Below are 21,746 nucleotides of genomic sequence, written 5' to 3'. Positions count from 1 at the left end.
AGTATAATTGAAATGTACAGATTTAGTATATTCACATTTTGAAAACTTTAGGTAAGCATGTCGGTACTTAAACTTTGTAAGTATGCTGTAAGACATGTATTGTTCTTGCTTGGAATCTGACTTGTCGGAGTTCTGCTGTGATGACATCATGAATTCTAAAAACTGGGCGGACGTGTGAAAGTTGCTGTTCAGTGATGTCAGAGATTTTTTAGTTGGCTCCATTTTCTTGTCATTTCTCAAATTTGCATGACCCTGTAATAGTTTGTAGCATGGCTGTAATTGCAAGGTGAAGGCGCCGGTTGTAATTCAAGATACAGTGCATTAGAACTGGTTTGTAGAGGACCTCTTACACACATTTCAAAAGACTATAAACTCAAGACTCTTGCACAGCTGCGGTAAACACAACCCAATTCTACTTCTTGTCCCTAGTTGTATTAGCGTATTCCACAGATAAATATTTGTGTTTTTCATTCAACGGCACATTGAAAAGGACCCCTGGAATGTTCTGTTGCTGGGGCCTCCCACAGTACAGAGTCAAGAGGTGGCCCACCTAGCGCCCGCCACCACCTCAACACCTCACCACACACACACACACACTTTGATTTTAAAGTAATTACCCTAAAGTCCGAGGGTGAGAAGTATTTAGTGAGTGTTTAAAGGTAAAACCTGTCAGGGACTCGTTTCATCCCGTCTAATCAGTATCACACTGTCCCACCGAAGGGCTTCCTGGTTCGGTGTGGGTCTAGTAGGTGGTTGGGGGCCTCCCCTGGGCTTGGTTTCTCCCTGTCTCCCCAACGAGCTTGTGAGAGATGCTGGCTTGTTAGCCATGGGTACTGGGGAGGAATCTCTCCAGCTAGCCTCAACCTGTAGCCTCACTCTGCCTAATGGCTGACTCCAATCCATTCCCCTGTCTAGCACCTCTTTAGAAGCCGCCCGGCCTTTGTTCTGACAATACACAAGCGGCCATTCAAATGGGGGCACTCTGTAATCAGTGAAATACTAGCCTCAAGGCTTTGTAGAGGGGGAAGAAGGGGGGGGGGGGAGGAGGAGAAGGAGAGAGAGAGAGAGAGAGAGAGAGAGGGAGGGGGGAAATCCATCCATGACCAATCAACTCTAACTACCTGTCTGGCTGTTTAGCTGCAGATGTTATTTGAAAAAGGAAAAAATGTGCCCCTTCCAGATGTAGAGGTTAAGATTAAAAAGAGAACGGGCTGGTACGTCCGCCCACCGTGGAAACGCAGAAACCGTCGACTCCCAGGAAGTCCTCATGTCAATGTTGTTGTTTTTTAAACTTTCTGAACACCAACTGTTTATTGTTATAGTTATTTTATACACCCTAAATATAAATATGTTTCATGATGATAGACTTCAATCCAAGCCTTAATTTTATAATGTGTGTAAAGGGAGATGAGTTACATGTACATTTAGTCATTTAACAGACGCTCTTATCCAGAGCGACTTACAGTAAGTACAGGGACATTCCCCAGAGGCAAGTAGGGTGAAGTGCCTTGCCCAAGGACATAACGTCAATTTTCATGGTCAGGAATCAAACCGGCAATCTTCTGATTAATAGCCCGATTCCCTAACCACTCAGCCATCTGACACCCTAGTTACCTTAACTTTCAGTCGTGATTCCTCCTCCACGCTCTTCATAACAGAACGATGCTGTGGGCGATCTTCGTTACAAGGAGACCTGGGTTTTATCCTACCTGCCCAGCCGTACCGGAGTAGACAGCAGGTTAAGTGGAGCTCACCACCGCATAGGTCCTGGGCCCTTTCTGTGTGGAGTTTACATGTTCCTCCCATGTTCACATTGGGTTCCTGCTCTGAGAACGCAATGAATGCAGAGAACAAATATCCTGCTTGTGAGATGAATGTCCCTTTTAAATAGTTAATAACAGTAACATAATCATTGTTTTATTTTTAGAAAAACAATCCTGTCGTGTGTTACTTTTGTACGCTATCCTATCTTCACCGTTCAACCCGGAGCTTCGACAGCACATGTCCATCGATCCCCCAGCAGGTTGTGCTACATCTTGATGAATCCTCGCTGCGGTGATACGGTTGATCTAAAACAGCTCTGAAGGCCCCCTGCTGTGCACAGCCAGACCGCATCCGAGGTGAGAAAGCCCCCTCACACACAGCTTGAGGGCTGCAATCATTATTATCGTCATTTTGAAAGTGTTGGGACCTGACAAATTGCTTTGTTGAACCCTTCTGGTTTGATTGAGGCATGTTAGTGTTCTGAGCTTGAAGCCCTTAGGGCTTGTTCTGTGTCTCTGTGGGGAGAGAGGCAGGGGAGAGAGGCAGGGGAGAGAGGCGAGGAGGGAGAGGCAGGGGCAACGGGAGCGGAGAGGGAGGCAGGGGTGAGAGGTGAATGGAGAGAGGAGAGGGGAGAGAAGAAAGGGGAGTGAGTCAGGGGAACAGAAATACCTCCGGACCACTCAGGTTCTGGAGGGGAAATTGCTAATCAGCATGGCTTGTGCTTGAGCCTGTTTACTCCTCCGACTGCTCCAACTTGATTAAACATTTGACACACTTCTTTCGCATTCAACATACCCCCCGTGCTGAGTACAGCAATCATACTTCCTCAAGCTCCTCATGATAGATAGAGAGGTAGATACATAGATAAATAGATAGACAGATATTGAATTAATCCCCAAGGGGAAATGTCCTGGATAGCATGTTGTTCAGGAATGTAATTCAAACCACTAATTCATGCTTTCAACACCTAGGGAACCACTAAATGTAACTGTCCAAAAGTCTGACAGCAAAAGGTGACTAAAGAGAAGCGTGACCCTCACAAGAAAATAAGTTATATTTAACTCAGAGGAGGACTAACACTTGCAAGCCAAGTTCTCAGGACCTCACTAACACAGAGCAGAAGCAGGGCCAGCCTTTTCTCCACAGCCGTAATGCGGAGGTGAAAACATCTCCTGTGTTTTAACGTGAGCCCCGTCCAGATGCTGCGTTTCCTCTGGGTGAGCTTGATCCCTGGGTTCGTGGGCAGAGGAATGCAGAGCACATCCTTGCCATAGCCAGCCACGAAGGTAATGTGTCCGCGTGTTGGCGCTTGTCTGCTGAACACGCTTCCCTCCTCATATTAATAACCGCAGCCCCATCGCTGTACCAACGCTGTAGTTAGCAGGCTGGGGCGCTTACGGGAACAGAAAGGATGTACCCCTGAACCCCCCCCCCCCCCTTCCCACAAACACACTCGCCATCTCTTCCTCAGATTAAGGATTTCACTTCCCTTAGGGGTGTTTTGTGAAGTTGTTCTGGTAAAGAGTGTACATCCTTAGATAACCCTTTCTCTGGAGAACGGCTGAAAAATCTCACTCACTTGCAGAAAGGTTTGGGAGGGATTCACTGATCAAACCTTACAGAATGGCCTCTTTTGATGTACAGCAAACATTGCTCGATGACACATACATTCTGGGGATTGTTGTAAAGATACTGTCAACTGTCAGTGCACTGTGGTACTGTGAAAGAGAATCACTGACAAGGACAATGATGGCTTCCTTTCTGCCTAATATAAACATGCCATCGTGATCACTTTTCCCCCCTGAGGCTAAGTCATTGTTCCAGTTCCATTTTGAAAGCTCTCTGTGAATGCTTGAAATGTTCCCTTGATATTTTCTCCTCGTTTATTTGCCTGTATCCAGGTGATGTGCCAAGCTGTCAGTTCAGCTATACGATTTCCTTATTTCCTCAAAGCAAAGGTCAAAACATCTGATGGGAGTGTGGGAGGGAGAGACCACACTCTGTTCTCTGACGTGCTACAGAACTATGAGTAACAATGCGTGTGCATTCAAGTCTGGCAGGAAATATTCAATTTCTTGACAGTGTTTGATGAACTGTATAGCCCCAATGAGCCATTGTCAGGACCTAGGTGAAGAATTAGACTATAGAGCTGAGGGAGGAGACAGGGGAGGAAGGAGAGGAGGGGGAGGTAAAGGTTGGAGATGGGAGGTTGGACAAGAGGGTGAGGTTGAGAAGAGGGGAGGTTGGACAAGAGGGTGAGGTTGAGAAGAGGGGAGGTTGGACAAGAGGGTGAGGTTGAGAAGAGGGGAGGTTGGACAAGAGGGTGAGGTTGAGAAGAGGGGAGGTTGGACAAGAGGGTGAGGTTGAGAAGAGGGGAGGTTGGGGAAGAGGGTGAGGTTGAGAAGAGGGGAGGTTGGGGAAGAGGGTGAGGTTGAGAAGAGGGGAGGTTGGACAAGAGGGTGAGGTTGAGAAGAGGGGAGGTTGGGGAAGAGGGTGAGGTTGAGAAGAGGGGAGGTTGGGGAAGAGGGTGAGGTTGAGAAGAGGGGAGGTTGGGGAAGAGGGTGAGGTTGAGAAGAGGGGAGGTTGGGGAAGAGGGTGAGGTTGAGAAGAGGGGAGGTTGGGGAAGAGGGTGAGGTTGAGAAGAGGGGAGGTTGGGGAAGAGGGTGAGGTTGAGAAGAGGGGAGGTTGGGGAAGAGGGTGAGGTTGAGAAGAGGGGAGGTTGGGGAAGAGGGTGAGGTTGAGAAGAGGGGAGGTTGGGGAAGAGGGTGAGGTTGAGAAGAGGGGAGGTTGGGGAAGAGGGTGAGGTTGAGAAGAGGGGAGGTTGGGGAAGAGGGTGAGGTTACATAATCTATCACTCACAGCTTTAGTCTAGTCTCACACAGATACAATGATCACACTGAAAAATCAGGGAAAATAATCCATGAAGTAACACATTTGTCATGAAAAATTTAAATGTTGCACAAAGGGGTTTCTCAATCTCTGACAGCAACACCAGAACTTGAGAGATGAAAATAAATCGGTGTCATATTTCTCAAGTCCAAGATACTTCTATTTGCAAGTCCAAGTTCCGCAGGCGTCCTGGCGTTTAATGTGTCTCACAGCTGAAAGTGAAATAAACATGATACGACCTCAACCAGAACGACTTGTACACTTCAACACTGCATTGTTGTGAATAAGTGTTGAACACTAACGTCATCCATTGTTTCCCACAGATTAGAAATCTAGTTGTGGCGGGCGTGGGGGGGGGGGGGGGGGGGGGGGTAGGGTTGTCCGACCGGAGGGGGGGGGGGGGGGGGGGTCGTAATAATTCCTTCGTTAATAATTCGCTACACAGTTAATTTGTTAATAATTTGTTACATTAAATATTAATCCAAAAAGATTCACACCTTCACAAAATTAACAACAACTAACATATCATTTCTGCATTATGCATGTATAGCAACGCTAGTGCTAAACAGCTATTTAACTGGTCGGCTCCATGACGCCGGGTAAGTAGCTAGCTCCTGAGACTTCTCACCAAAAGAACGAAGAGGAACCTTCGAGGTACCTAGCAAAAAGTAGCCTCAACTTTCCTCGACTTTTAGCTACGGCACTAATGCTGAAAGCTCGCTGATATAGCTGTCGGTCTTACTAGAACGGCGTATGTATGCATTGTTGCTAACGTGTTGTGACTGTGTGCATATGTGAGAAAGACGCATGAGTGACAGAGAGACGGAGGGAGAGCAGGGAAAAGGAAATGCAGCTGAACGAATACGCTGCGCATTTTAACCTAAATGGCGTTAAAAAAAATGTTTTACGAAGCGCAATATGTGGCGGCCGGTGTTGATTCTGTGGCGCACCGCCACAAATTAGTCTATGTGTGGGAAACACTGTCATCTCTACCGCCCCCATAGGCAGTTCGGAGTCACTACACCCTGAAAGAATCCTGACCGTATCCAATCCCCAGCGGGATCTTTTAGAAGTATTGTTATTTCCGTAGTTAGCAGACAGCCGTACCCTGGCTGACGGACATAGCTGACATTTCACCTCGTACCGATTCGTAATGGCTGCATGCTGCAGTATGCCTGGCTCACAGACACACAGGCTGCCAGGCTCACCTTCTCCGCTCACGGCCGACCAGCGCCTTCTCCCTTAACCTCTGTCCTCACACAACACCGGGGAGAGCCACAGAGTCTTAAATAAGTGCCCCTCAACAGCACATTTCTGAGGATATGAGGTAGATGGAGTGAACACAAAGCATTGGAAATGTGTTACAGTTCAAACATGTTTCTGCTTTGTTGTGGTTCAGGGGTTATTACAAGTTGTCCAGGCTGTGTTGATCAATTAGATTACATAATGGAGAGGTGCTGGTCTGAGGGAATCCGTGAAGCTTTCTGGGATATTTCTTGTAAAACGGGCTATACAAATCAAGTTTGGCTTGATGAGGAGACTTCCACAGGTGTGAGACAGCTGGGTAGTCTGTGCACGTCCTCTCTGTCCTCATACATTGGCAGCATCCTTCATATCCCATCACGTTCCAGATCGTGTGACAGTAAAAGGTGACATTTCCCTAATGGGTACTTTGTTTTGTCTCGTTGGTAGGAGCGTGATGGTCGGACGTGAGTCAGGTCTGACATCCTCTACCCTCTCCCTCCTCTTAATCTGTCGCCTGCCTCCTCTTCCTCATTCCGGCTCTGTCTGTAAACCCTTCCTCTCTCCTTTCCTTTATCTCTCCTGTCACACCCATCTCACCATACCTCTCTGAATACCCGTCTCTCCTTCTCTCTCCTTCTCCACCCCTCCCGCCTCCATCTCTCCTTCCACCTCTCGCCCTCTCTCTCCTTCTCTACCTCTCCCCCCTCCCCTCTCTCTCGCTCTCTCTCCTTCTCCACCTCTCCCCCCTCCCCTCTCTCCTTCTCTACCTCTCCCCCCTCTCGTGTGTACCTCCACACAGGTATAAATACAGAGGGGGGTTTCCAGGTGCCTCGCAGCGACCTCCTCAAACCGTGAAGCCAAGGGACACCCTTCCACTTCCACCATCGTGGCTCTCTTCTTCATGGGCTACAGTCATGTCCTTGCTGCAGCACAGGTGAATCAGTGTTAAATCCCACTGACAGGAGGCCTTAGCTGTGGGGCTGAACTTGACTGCCACCAAGTGGTGGCTGCTATTGATGAATATCAATAATTTTTCATAAATAATGGGGAATGCATTTGAAATTTTAGGGCTGGAATGAATGTCTAACTTAAACTCTCAAGGGGATGATTCACAAATATACTTCATGTTGAGCCATAAGATGACAGGCTTCTCACTTTTGAGTTCTTGGTCAATCTTTGGACTAATAACTGCTCACCCAGTTCAGGTTCTTTTTTTTGACCACCCCAAAAGCTGAAGATGGGATTTATCAATGTTGCCCTTGACGTAACATCCACCAGCGCAACCAAGATGATACATACCCTAATTAACTTGTCAAAAAGATTCATACATTCTCACTAATGCAATCCACACATCAGCATACATTATATTCCATTAGCCGGACGTGAATTATTTCTATACGGTAGCTATGAATGTAGTTATGCTTCTTATTGGGATGACACAGCAATCTGAACCTCAATTAGGATCCATCATTGTGTCGCCTAAATGGGGCTTCTCTGTGAAGGCCTGTTTGACCTTGGAGGCTGTGAGAGCCCAGTACTGAGGTCTGCCAGCGGCCCCCTCCACTGCTGGAGCTACGAAACATGAAGACTGTGTCGAACGCAGATACTAGGCAGCAAGGTTAGCACATTTTGGACATAAATATCTGTACTTTCAACTTTTTACATTTTAAAGCCAGGCTTGTTACTTTGGTTTTAATCTGTATTTGGTGACATGATCAACATTATTTGTTGTCATTGTCACGGTGTGTGTAAAAATAAAAATAAAAAGTTTCAAAGGTTTCAAAAATATCTTGGGAAAAAATTGTAAATTCTTTTTTTTATGGCATATATATATTTTTACAAAAAACTTTTTGTGTTGTGTGTGAAAAAAAGTGAGTATCTGTACTTCTACTTAAGTGAAAGATGTGTGTTGTCATCTCTGGTCTTTAATATGGACTGGATGTCTCTTACCTGGCGGTGGTAATGCTCACTCCTAATATGGAGCACATTAGCGAGGAGTTGAGGGTCAGAGTTCAGAAGAACGTTTATTAAAAGGAAGCCATGAGAGAAAAAGATGGACACACACATATCAACAAGCCATCGATCAACATCACCCGTCAGCCATCGTACGAGTACTGAAGTACTAATGACAAACACAGTGATGATCTACTCTATTTCTAATGCGCTATTTCCATGTCGCTTTGGATAAAAGCGTCCGCAAAATGAATACAATGCTGTGATGTGTAAATCTGACTGAGTGCTGACTCCAGCTGTATAACCAGGGCACTGTACAGGCAGCACAGGAAAACATGTGGACATCTGAGAGATGCGGTTGAACGACAACTCTCATCTAGGAGTTTAATAAACAGAAGCAAACTAATGACTAACAAAGTGAAGGTTTAATGAAAGGGGACATTTCATCAGGAATGGACTACATCTTTTAGACATTATGACAAACAAACTGACTATGTAGCAGTAGTATATCTACTGTTAGGGACCACAGATGAACCCTCTAAGAGACAGACATTTGCCTGCACTAACAAGAGTAAAAAGACAAAACTCAAACATTAAAAAATAATATTAATAATACATTATTTTGGAATAATTCCACATACATCAATGGATATCTTGAATTCAAAACACGCTAGGACCACACAAAGGGCATTAGAACCGAGCATTCAGAATATATTCAGTATTATCCATCACCTCGGACAACAAGGGCAAATACAAAGCAGATCCAAACCACAACATGATCTGGAGATTGAGGGGGATTAACCTTAAAGCTGCCACAAAACCATATGAAAAAAGGATTATGACTGTTTACAGATAACAAAATGCGCCACAGTCTCAAAAAATCGGATTCAAGTTTTAGACGGATTGAACATAAAAAAAAAAAAAATGACTCGAATCGGCACTTTAGTGCAGAGAAGGTTCCCTGGAGGACTGTATACTTGAGGTGAGATCACACACAGGCAGCCAGTGCAGGACAATGGAAGGAGTTAAAAGCACAGAATTCTTCTTCTGCAAATCAAAATTAATCTATAGCAAAACTACAGATTAGTTTAACTTTTTAGATCAGACTTTGTCCACATTAGGCCAAGTGTCTATTGCCTCAGTGTGTACAATCTAATTACACATATAACACAACGGTTCTATTCCCTTTCTTCGCCTCCTTGGGATGTCGGTGTGGTGTTAGGGTTAGGCTAACCCTAACCCCTAACATCATATTTTAATGCTTACAAAGTTTTCACTTACTGATATTAAAATGTAATTTAACAATTGCAAAAAAGCAAGAAGTAATAATGTCTATAACCCAAACAAGTATGTTTTTGTTCATTTTCTAAAGAGTCTGTTAAGAAACATAAGTAACCTTGCACTTCTGTGTCATGTGAAACCAAACACAGTGGTTCGAAACCGTCCCTAGCCTGATTTCTCCCCCCATTCTTCACAGATCTACTGTACACTCCGGAGAATGAACCTTATTTCTTCTCTGTCTTCAAGGTTTGAACAAAGCCCCAAAGATCCTTAACCACCTGTGATCCAGAGAGTGATAGAAGAAGACAGCGGATGAGAGAGAGGTTGAGAGACAGAGGAGAGAGACAGAGGATGAGAGAGAGAGGTTGAGAGACAGAAGAGAGACAGAGGATGAGAGAAAGAGGCAGAAGAAGACAGAGGAGAGCAAGAAGAGAGTGAGAGAGAACAGAGAAAAAGAGGGATAGAGGGAGGGAATGAGAAAAAGGAGAGAGACTAATTATAAAGCATGTAAATGACGTGTTGCATTACAGAGATGCATGACTCACTTTTACAATACCATGCTTTCACACATCTGCTTGAGGAGCCGAGAGTTTAACAGGGTGAAGGGTAGAACAGGGGGTAGAACCAGGATGTAGAACCAGGAGGTGGGAGTAGAACCAGGGTGGAGGGAGGGTAGAACCAGGGTGGAGGGTACAATAGGGGTGGAGGGTAGAATAAGGAGGGTAGAACAGGGGAGTGGGGGGAGAAGAATGTGTAGGGTAGAACAAGGGGTTTGGGTGGGGGAATAGTAAAGCCTTACAGTGTGTGACGAGAGCCACAGGTCTGACACATCTTAAACTGGTCTTGTGAACTCTAAACATGTACACAGATGTTTCCTACAAACATGAAAAACTAACTCCAGCCCCCCTCCCCTCCTCCTGCCCCCCCCCCCCCTCCTCCAACCCCCCCCCCCCTCCTGCCCTCCCCCCCCCCCCCCCCTGCCCTCCTGCCCTCCCCCCCCCCCTCCTCCTGCCCCCCCCCCTTCCCTCCTGCCCCCCCTTCCCTCCTGCCCCCCCCTTCCCTCCTGCCCTCCCCCCCTCCTCCTGCCCCCCCCTCCTCCTGCCCCCCCCTCCCTCCTGCCCCCCTCCCCCCCTAGCTGGTGTTTCATCTCACAAGGCTGAAGACACTGGTGTGTGACACTGATGTGCTACTTTTGGCTGAAATGATTTCAGAAATTAACACAAAAAACTTTCAAACATCAAGGAGATTTTTTGAGGACAAAACGCCCAAGCACTTTGAAATGACCATCTCACAATATAGATTTTTTTTTTTTTTTTTTTCACTACTGTATGGGTCTCTCTGCAGTGTTACAAAAGCCCTTAATCTATCTTTAAATATATTTCTTGAGTTGGTGTAAGACCTTGAACAGGAGACTGGTACCATCCACATACCTCCTGTCCCTTCATTAGAGCTACAAAAGACACGCTTGTGAGAGAACTAACCGGTAAATCAGAGGAAGACCACTGCTCGACAGCTTCACTCCCATTCCATCTCTACCGAGCTCAGAGACGTACTGCTAACATAATTCACCTCAAACACTCACTCACTCTCTCTGCAACAAAGCATTAGCGGCTATTGTAAATGGACAAGCTGGACGAAAGTAATTTGTGTAAAAAAAATGTGGGCCTAATGCAATTATGTGGATCTGTTGAGACATCAATAGGGTGTATATCTATCAAAAGTAGTGGCTTATTAAATTAAAAAAATGCATAATTTATTACATTATTATATGAAACATCATATCACTTTGTACATGATGAAATTGACAAATAATTAAATACTCACTTTTTTATCTGTGATTCTGAAAGAACTTTTAGCAAAGTTTTCAAACTTTTGCTCTGTCTTGGGTAGAGGTTTTCCCTGGTGAGAGACAAAAGATTACAACATGTGATCCATACAACAGAAAAATCTTACTTCTAACGGTGCGTGTCCACTACCGGGCGTTGACGCTCACGTACACTCCCACAATGCCCTCACAAGCGTCAACGCCCGGTTTAATTGAAAATGTATTGGAATCCAACGCCCACTCGCCGCCCGCTCCGCTGTAGTGGACACGCACCGTAAGAGAGCCATGAAAGAGTTGTTGGTTCTGATGTTACCTCTTTGGCGGCTGTTGTCAGTCTGCTCTTGACCTCGGGGAGAGAGAGAACTCCAGATGGACCTGCCCCAGACTTCTGTTTCGCCTGCCCTGTTTTCTGCAACTCAATAAAAAAAATCTATGTTAATTGGGTGAAGGGTAAAGGTGATGATAGTCCAGGAGGTGTCGGTAAAGGGGATGACAGTCTACTTCCATAAAAGTTTGGAAGTTGAAAATATATTTTTTTAAGTAGAAGAATTAATACAAAAAAAAACGTTAAATACGTTTTGAAAGGGTAAAAAAAAAAAAATCTGGAAAAAAACGGTTTTAATAATTTACCAACAGTATATATTAATATTTTATTTATTAATTTTTCATACTTTAGTGTTCATTGGTTTGGCATTACAGTCTAGGGGATGACAGTCTAGGGGATGACAGTCTAGGGGATGACAGTCTAGGGGGTGACAGTCTAGGGATGACAGTCTAGGGGATGACAGTCTAGGGGATGACAGTCTAGGGGGTGACAGTCTAGGGGGTGACAGTCTAGGGATGACAGTCTAGGGGATGACAGTCTAGGGGATGACAGTCTAGGGGGTGACAGTCTAGGGGGTGACAGTCTAGGGGTTACAGTCTAGGGGATGACAGTCTAGGGGATGAGAGTCTAGGGGGTGACAGTCTAGGGGATGACAGTCTAGGGGATGACAGTCTAGGGGGTGACAGTCTAGGGGGTGACAGTCTAGGGGGTGACAGTCTAGGGATGACAGTCTAGGGGGTGACAGTCTAGGGGTGACAGTCTAGGGGGTGACAGTCTAGGGGGTGACAGTCTAGGGGATGACAGTCTAGGGGATGACAGTCTAGGGGGTGACAGTCTAAGGGATGACAGTCTAGGGGGTGACAGTCTAGGGGGTGACAGTCTAGGGGATGACAGTCTAGGGGATGACAGTCTAGGGATGACAGTCTAGGGGGTGACAGTCTAGGGGGTGACAGTCTAGGGGATGACAGTGTAGGGGGTGACAGTCTAGGGGATGACAGTGTAGGGGATGACAGTCTAGGGGATGATGGTGGGGCCCAGAGTTGGACTGCAGCCTGTGTTAAACGATTCAGTCTGGTGGGCAGGGCTTACGAAGCCCGCGTGAGCAACTAGCTGGAAAGGGATAAAAGAAGGACACCAAATTCTACCCTAATTACACCACCTTTTTACAAATATGTTGGGTACAAATTATCCTTTTATTGCTTCCCAGCAGGGCAAGCCCAGACTCTGACACAGAAGACATTGAGCAACAAAGGGGCAGGGTTGTTTGTCAAGAGGAGAGAAAAAAATGTCCACGTTGTTTTTCAGTTACTCACGCTGTCCCTTCTAGAGTAGGAAGCGGAGCTGTGTGGCAGTATTGTCTAGTTGCTTACGTTGAACAAGCATATGAAGAGGCAATAAAGTTGAAAGGATTCAAACTAGTATATATTTAGAACGATGGACATTTTTACTTTGCCCACCTTTGTATACATTTTCAAATAATGCTTTCAGGTGAAAAGTTGTGGGAGAGGGATTTTTTTCATGAACATACATTTTGGGTCTTCCTCAAATATTCACGGTGACACATGAACACACCAGTTTTCACATCCACAACCCCTCGCTCTGATGTGTCAGAGTAGCAGAGCTCCAGGTACAGGTGAGAGCACTGGGCTAGCAGAGCTCCAGGTGAAATCCAGCCCAGGCCAGAGCTCCTCTATTAGCCGTGTGTTTGTAACTGACGACACACGCCAAGACCATGTTTCACAACAAACATGGCTTGTCCCTACATGCCACGCCAAGCTGGAATCCGCACCAGGTTTCAGGTCTTCATTGACAGCTGTAGGAAGCTGTAGGAGAGCTGGAGGAAACAGAGATGCCTGTTTACGCTGACCTGCTTAAACTGACCCGAGTTCAGAGACTTCTGGTCAGCCTTCTCAACCCAAAATCTTTCCACTTTTTGATTAAGACATTTGACATTTGAGTTAAGAATACTTCAGTATTTACATTTTGAGGACTACTTTTCTGTAGAAAGTAATCGAGGGTTGCTTTGCAAGTACCCACAATGCACTAGAAGTGCTGAAGGATCTGTGAGATAGATCTGCTTTAAGGAAAGAGTGACTGTAGTAAACTTGTTGTACTATGTATTTTCTGTAGTTCAAGTCAAATGATGTCAAGTGGATACAAGCATAGGCCATAACTTCTTTGGAGACCACAGTCATCTCCTCTTCCCTCTAAACATATTGTCAGCTTTTTCATTCAGATCAAAAGGTATCAAATTAGAGGACATACACACTCTCACAAGAGACACAAGAACACACCCATACACACAGAGAGACAAACACACACACACACACACAAACACACTCCTCACGCCCTAAACTGGTGCATGCCTCTGGCTCCTCGCCAGGAAGCCCAGAGTGTTCCGTATGGAGGGGGTGTTTCTTTCAGGACCAGCTGTGGGTCTGGAACAGCTGATAAACACACATAGACAGCTCGCTCCTACATCTGGCCCAGACACTGATTACAGATGGCACAGGACGCCCGGCTTAATCACCTGCACGCTATCATTTGATGTAATCGCTTGTCTCCGATCAGCGTTGGCTAAAACATATAGTTGTGACACTCCAGACTGGGACTACTAAGTCAGACTGGGGTAGACTGGGGTATTAAGGTAGACTGGGGTGTTAAGCTAGACTGAGGTATTAAGGTAGACTGGGGTATTAAGGTAGACTGGGGTATTAAGGTACACTGGGGTATTAAGGTAGGCTGGGGTATTAAGGTAGGCTGGGGTATTAAGGTAGGCAGGGGTATTAAGGTAGACTGTGGTATTAAGGTAGATTGGGTATTAAGGTAGACTTCACCTTGAAGACATGTGTGGTATGTAGGTGAAGTATTAGCTCCATGGCTGACAGCAAGGCAGAAAGCACAGGAAACTAGAGACATGTACCCTGAACCCTGCACTGACCAGACAGACTAGACACCTATTGAGTTGGACATCAATCTGTCACCATCAGCCACCAGAAGACTCCTGTCTTTGCAGAAGAAACCCAGGTGAAGCTAGCTAACAGCTTCACGATACCTCAGAGTCCATCAATCACAACACTCCATTGGGAAAGCCCTCCGATTCACACTTCTCCCTGTCACAAGCCCACAGAACAACCAGAAGAGAGGACATTGGTGGATGGGGGGGGGGGAACACGGTACTGGCACAGCGTTGACCAGTCACCTGCACAGTCTCTGTCCTCCAAGGCATCTAGGACAAAAGCTACCAGCCCCAGACAACATGCTCACTGCTGAGGGGTAACTAGGACAACTAACTGCCCCAGACATGCCCAAGCATCAGACATCAAACGCTGCTAGTGAGAGCAATTGGGAGGAGGTGTGTCCAGGAAGTGAGAGGTGGAAGGGTGGGGGGGAGAGGTGGGAGGGGGTCAGGAGGGGGGAGGGAGACGTGGGGTTCAGGACTAGGTGTGGTGGGGACTTTAACAGACGTCAGGTTTAGGGTCGTTGCCCACCGGCTAATCCTCACAAGCATTTTAACAACCGGCATTGTAAGCGCCAGGACAGCGGCCATTAGAGAATTAGCGCTCGCACACACCCTGAGGGACTCCTCTCTGCGTGAGGCACGCAGGGTCAAAGGTTAACTCCCGCTGTGCTCACAGGTCAGGGGTGTTTGCTCAGCGGAGGGAGAGGTCAACCCTAGGGTTCGTAAGGACGTCGTCCGACACATTCCACCTGAGACATTGACTATCGCTTTGAGCTAATTGCTGCTGAGATTCACCACATTCTTTGAGGACATTGTGGGTGCAGTCATGTTGGCTGGTGATCTCACATGGACCTTGAGGTGAAGAGTTCTCAGTAAAAAGCCGATCATGTTCTGTACGTCTTTTCTTAAAGTTATTCCCTGATCGTGCATTGATGATAGAAATATTAAAGGAATTTTTCTAAATGCTTCCGAATTATACTCTCGTAACTACTACGTTTTAAACACAAGACATGTTTGGTCTTATCCTGACGTTTCTATACATTTTACTCGCTGAACAGTTTCACAGAGGAAAACTGTGGAGGGAGAAACAACTGTTTCTAACTCTGTTTATTTTATAGAGCACTGCAACCTTCCATCTACACTGGCCGACAGACACCATGTGGTTTTAAGGACTTTGTTTTTACGACCAGGCCACAAATGAGCTTTTAAACTGGTCTGGGGATTGCCTAACCACAAACAAGTCTTTTGAATCCTTGTATGCATTCTAAGCTCCAAGTACATTGTGGAATCACAAGACCTTTTCCCGCAGAATGAAAACGCAACCATTTATACGCCAACGGAAACCTTTTACAAAAGGCTACCTTCCATAAATAGCTTCAGCCAATCCCTGACTCTACCTTTCCTGTATATTTATATATATATATGAACTCTTTGTATTCTGAAATAGTTCTGTTAAGAATACACAATATGTTGCCCATGCCACTAACAGACAACAGGTGAGGGGTAGAGAGTGAGCCTGCATCATCGCCCCCCACCCCCAACACCGGTCACCTGATATCATGTGAACAGCTGTGGGGTTTCCTTCTACCTGAAGCTCACAGGTAAGGAGGGCCTCAGAGCTCCTACCTTGGCCTGGGGTGTAGCTGCCGAGCCTGGGGTTTCTGGAGAGCCGTTCTGCTTCGAAGGACTTTTAGGCTTCTTCCCCAAAGGCTCTGGGCTCTGTGGGACAAAGGAATATCATGTGACACACCAGCAACAGGAAGTCAGAAAAAAGTTAACTTGTTATCATTTTCCTAATCCCAGATGGATGGATGGATGGATGGATAGGTAGATAGATAGATGGGGGAGGGTGTAATGGAGGTATAAGGGAGTGAGTGTGTGTGTGAAAGAGGGAGAGAGAGCACGTGTGTGAGATAAAGGGAGATTGTGTGCGATAATGGGAGAGAACATGTGTGAGAGAGAGAGGCCGAGTGTGTGAGAGAGAGGGAAATTGTGTGCGATAATGGGAGAGAACATGTGTGAGAGAGAGAGGCCGAGTGTGTGAGAGAGAGGGAGGGAGGGAGAGCGAGTGTGGGTGAGAGAGGAAGAGAGTGTGTGAAAGAGAGGGAGAGATTGTGTTTGACAACAAGAGAGAGTGTGTGTCACAGAGGGACAGGACAAGTGTGTGAGAGGAGAGTGTGTGGTTAGGGTTAGACCCTAAAGCCCAGGACAGAGACGGGGGGTGGAGGGGGATAGAGGGGGAAGAGACACAGTCATGTCCCAGGTATGTCTGTCTGCCCTGCTTTGATCTCTGCTTGGCACAGCTAACACATGGACGCTGTCTTTCAAATCACAACCAGGCAGGCACACACACCCAAACACAGCCTCTCACAGCCATACACACACAAACACAGCCTCACACACCCATACACACACACACAAACACAGCCATACACACACAAACATAGTCTCACACGAACAATGTTCAAAGACGAGGCCAGGTGCAACGGGGGACTTTCACACAACAGATGAGAGAGAGAAAGAGAGAGAGAGACAGAGAGAGAGACAGAGAGAAAGAGACAGAGAGAGACAGAGAGTGGATGAGAAGAAGGGCCTGGCAGTGGAGGAGGGAGCAAAACGTGGATGCATCAGGAAACGGGAGAGGAAGTAGGATATTTTCCCATCCCTAGACATGTCTGTGTGTGTGTGTGTGTGTGTGTTGGCCCATCACAGCCTGTCTGCTGTTGCATGCAGCCCAGCCTGAGAGAGCATTCAGGTAGATTACAGAGGAGGAATACAATCATTATAGCACCAGACCCTGTGGTTTAGGCTCAGAAACCAGGTGGGGGAGAGCAGGAGCTAGATGACAATGTGTGGTGCGTGTCTCAAAATGGCGGGCGGTCATACGGTTCAAAGGTGAGGAGGCTCAAAGCACCTCGTCTACGGCGACAAAAATAAACGATCGTCTCAATAAATGAATTTCCAAATTTGACATCATGCGATGAACATGGGTTGAGACTTTGTCAAATACCTTTAAATTAAACACGACACTTGGTAATTAGTACCACTGCAGTGCTACTAATTCAAAGAAATGTTGACAACTGTACAAAATTAAAATATAAAAGCTGAAATAACTAACACAATAACATGACAAACTTTACATTGTCGATAAAGTCATGTACCCATTAACTATTCCTTGTGTGACCTGCCATCTAGTGGCGGTGTTAGAGATGACGCCTCACCTTTTTGACGGGTTTGGCCGTGTTCTTTTGCATTTTCACACCCTTCTCCTCTTCATCACTGTCCTCGTCATCATCACTGTAAACACCAAACCATGGAAAAGTATGCTCCGTTTAAAGAACTCTCTGCCAATCTTCAAACAATGTGGACAGTACCGCTGGGATGAAGAGGAGAACCCTACTCGTCATCATCTTCCTCGCTGTCATCATCATCGTCGTCAGATTCCATTTTCATTTTTTTCTGGAAGGCAAAGTGGACATCTGCATCGTCAGCACCCATCCCACACAGGACCCAACCCCAGATTCAGTCTGGGAGGTCGAACTGACTGCACTGTGTGATAACACGATAGCACTTTATGATAACACGATAGCACTGCACAGTATGATAACACGATAGCACTGCACTTTGTGATAACACGATAGCACTGCACAGTATGATAACACGATAGCACTGCACTGTGTGATAACACGATAGCACTGCACTGTGTGATAACACGATAACACACTGTATAGTGTAATAGCATTATGGGACCTACACATGGTGACGGCACAGTAATACACTACACTGTGTGATGACACACTGGTGGCACAGGGAAGCAACGTGATGATAAGCGTGTGTAATGACAGTTAGACCAGGGCTGCTCTAACACGAAGTGCAGTGGCGTTCCTCACCGGAGCGGGTCTCTTCCCTGACGCTAGGCTAGACGGCCTCTTCACTGGAGACGAGTTGTTCTCCTCTTCCTCCTCCTCCGAGTCTCTCACACCTGAGGGGGAAACGAGGTTTATATACTGAGACTGGTGAGACAGGGTCACTACACTGGGACTGACAGACAGGTCACAGCTGAGGGTGAGACAGGTAACTCTCCTGCGCTGAGCCTGACAGTGAGACAGCTTTGCACCTACACAAAGGCAGAACAGAACCAGGACAGAATAAAGCCAGGAGAGAAGTCCAGAACCGGTCCAGAACCAGTCCAGAACCTGTACAGAACCGGTCCATAACCAGTCCAGAACCAGTCCAGTATGGACATGCAGCAGTTAGCGGTTACTCACTGACAAAGTGCTGTCCGCTGATATAGACGGGGCCACCGCCGGACTGGAGACGAAACGTTACTGGAGGAGTGATCTCAAATCCTCCTAAACTCAACTGTGTCACCGGGGGGGAAATAACACAGAATGACATTGACATTACTGACATGTGATTCATTCAGCAGACACTTTCATCCAAACAGACACACACAGTGCATGTAGACAGTCACAAGTCCTTCTAGATGAGTCCATTAATAATAGGTTATGATCTAAAATTCGAACCCTTGCTCTGCAGAAAGCAACACATTTGAAAAAGGAGGTGATTATCGGTCTGGTCGGTCTGGTCTTTCTACATCTCAGATGCAGTCATGTTTTCAGTTTAAAGCAAACCAAGAGAAACATTCACGACCATTCATTTGAATCAGGTGTGTTGGAGCAGGGAAACATCTAAAACATGCAGGACAGGGGAGCCCCAAGGACCAGGGTTGGGAACCACTGGTCTAGAGCACCAGCAGGGTACTGTGATCCTGGATCCACTTACACTGGGCAGGACAGAAGGCTTTAGGACAGCGAGGGGGACTCTGGCTGTCTTTCCGTCGTATGTGACCCCCTCTATCTCCACCGTGTGGAACTGGTCGTCTGCATCTGCGCCCAGACACACCTGCAACACCAACACAGCTGTTTCCTCCAGGCCTGTGTGTTCCTTCCTGCTGGAACACGCCAACCAGGGCAGCTAACTCTGCCCACAGCACGTGCCACATGCTTTCAAATAGAAGCAACGATTCCTAATGAAAATCTGAACTTTTTTTATTTATTTTTTGATGTTCATCTGAATGGGGTCGTATGTCATCGAACAAACTGGTTCCTTCTTTTGATTAGGTTATTCTTTCAAATGTGAGGCACGTCAAAATCGGCGGATGTGTAACAAAATATGGATGAATACACACTTCAATCAATGTCATACTTTATAACGTCATGCTATTAGATGTTGCAATGTACAAAACTGCTTCGGAATAAGAATCGTTCTTAATCTTACTGCTTTGAGTGACAGCTGATGGTCCGCATCAACATCCTCCACCTCGACTCTGAACTCCTTTTTGTCCGATTTGAGTGTACAACCTACAGTGAACACATAACATCGTAAGTACTACCGCTATTAATACAATACACAGTTCTATCAACGATTTTATAACGAGCTGTTTCATTTGACAGCTAGCTAGCTGACTGGGTTTGTTAGCTTGCAGATTGATTGCTAGCTAACGCGTATTTGGCGCGAGTTCGGGTATTAAGACTATCGAAAGCTACAGTATAGTGACTTCAGGCGGATATCTGACTGCTGACTTTGAATGGTGCGAAAATTTGCAAATAATTCTGGTTGTGCATTGAATTGGAAGTGTGTCAGGAGAGACGTGCTCACCAAACAAATACATTTGAGGTCTGCTCAAATCTGGTATGTTGTCCTCCGCCATCTTTACTCGTATTGTTGTGTTCTTCTTCTTCTACCTTTGTTTTACGTTAGTTTCAGGCTTATTTCTCTACTACTGCCACCTTTTGTTCTGGAGTGTGCATCAGCCAAATCCCTCGCTTAACACGCAAACACACTTTTTTTATACATGTAGGTACCACTACCTTCAGTTCCACATAGTTAATTGACACCCGGTTTAATCAATGGATTATCTTAGAAGGGATTGCTGAAATAGCATATCTATTTGCACAATTTAGTGTGAAGTTCATCCTTTTACGAAAGACACGTCTGTTTACTTGTGGTCAACTCAACAGTACTGTAACGTTCCCCAAGCGTCCAACCTCAATGATCACCATTAGCTTGTGCATACTGTTAGCTAATAGTATTTACCGTTCGTTTTTGTATACGGTGTTTTCGATCATTTTGATAATCACCTCAGTGTTTTTAAAGGTTAGCCAGTCAACTGGCTACTGTGTGTATCATGAAAAAAAGCACCATTACAGTAACTAGCTATATGAGGAGGGCAGTCAGCTCTACTGTACGGAGTTTTTTTCTCGGTCTCTTTTTGTTCTTCGCCGGTTAGTTCTTCACTATGAGCTTTCACTCCTTTCCAATTAATGCTGAGCTGAGGGCAAAGTGGGAAGTTATATTCGAAGGGAGAAGCTCACCGTCACGAAACGGTCCAAGGTCTGTAACAGATATTAAGATGTGATCGAAACTCCGAAGGGACTTCATCGAATTTGAAACGGGGCCTTGCCCGTGTTGTTCGAGTGGAATGGCTATCAAGTCAGTCAACGTGTGGGTGTTTGGGAGAGAAGAGTAAGACCAGTGGCTAACTGCACAAATCAGACAAAAAACGTGGATGGCGAGGGTGGAATGGATGTGTCCTGTAACCACGACTACTGTACAGTCCTCAAGCCTACTGCAGTTGACCTTTCTTTCAGCGCGGGGAGGGGGGAAATGGAGGAGGAAGAAAGAAAAAAAACGGAGGAAGCAGGTGGCGGACCATTCCAAACAGTTATTGTTTTTTGCTTCTTTCACTAAATGTCCACTAGATGGCGGTTTCGTATCGTCGTAAAACATGTTTTACAAGCGCTAGCATAAATCTGTTTAGACCGTGCATTTAAAAAAACTAAATTATAAAGGAACAATAAAATAATATAGCCTATTGTTCATTATGAAAAAATCAGGGAAGTGTTACACTATTGATTATGTTTTGTCTTTGTATGGGTCAACCACAGTTGATTGTATTCATAACTGTTCAAGCTGCTCCATTGTGAAAAATGACTTTGGCTCCTAAGACCAAACAAAGACCCTTCCACTTTAAAAGCGACTGACCCATTTCAAACCGCAAGTGTTGGTCAAAGAGATGTTAGTATTATTACACATCTAAAGGGAATGACTGGGCCGCATGCATGCATGAAACCGCTCCAAGTAGAGGTATTGTTTGTGTAGGCGAAGGCTGCTCTGGCTTGTCTCCAAAGCCTTTCCGTTCAGGTGATACGTGGTCTTCGCTCTGCACTCAATCAACACCGATTCCTCCCGGCGCTCTTTGAGACATGGGAGAGGTTGTGTCTGCACTATCAGGTTGCACTGAACGAATAACCGAATACAAAGGCGACTATGACATTATGACATGAAATCATAATGACATGTTATCATGTCACATCCTTTATGCAATGAGCCGGAAGGACACTCACATTCATGTCGCATAAGCACTATTATATTACTATATTATAAGGAGAGAGAATAATTTTAAAAATCATTGTCTCTTTTTGTTGTCAATAAACACA

General features: G+C 45.9%; 1 protein-coding gene across 2 annotated transcripts; it reads right to left on the bottom strand.

The window, feature by feature from the left end:
- Positions 1 to 7,903: 7,903 nt before the first annotated feature.
- Positions 7,904 to 20,006, bottom strand: npm1b (nucleophosmin 1b). Of its 2 annotated transcripts, none has more exons than XM_047022641.1 (11): positions 19,906 to 20,006; positions 19,525 to 19,607; positions 19,030 to 19,149; positions 18,513 to 18,606; positions 18,135 to 18,226; positions 17,645 to 17,703; positions 17,466 to 17,541; positions 15,871 to 15,963; positions 11,271 to 11,372; positions 10,957 to 11,031; positions 7,904 to 9,410 (listed from the first exon to the last, which is right to left on the bottom strand). In XM_047022641.1, the coding sequence occupies exons 1-11, from the start codon at positions 19,955 to 19,957 to the stop codon at positions 9,357 to 9,359; spliced, it is 900 nt and encodes a 299-aa protein (XP_046878597.1). In that variant the 5' UTR covers positions 19,958 to 20,006; the 3' UTR covers positions 7,904 to 9,356. The 2 variants fall into 2 exon arrangements, with proteins under 2 accessions (XP_046878597.1, XP_046878604.1); XM_047022648.1 differs by having other exon boundaries at positions 11,271 to 11,366.
- Between the last annotated feature and the right edge of the window lie 1,740 nt (positions 20,007 to 21,746).

The sequence above is a fragment of the Hypomesus transpacificus genome, chromosome 1 (genome assembly GCF_021917145.1).
Source record: "Hypomesus transpacificus isolate Combined female chromosome 1, fHypTra1, whole genome shotgun sequence".
NCBI lineage: Eukaryota > Metazoa > Chordata > Actinopteri > Osmeriformes > Osmeridae > Hypomesus > Hypomesus transpacificus.
This window is presented reverse-complemented; position numbering and strand designations above follow the sequence as displayed.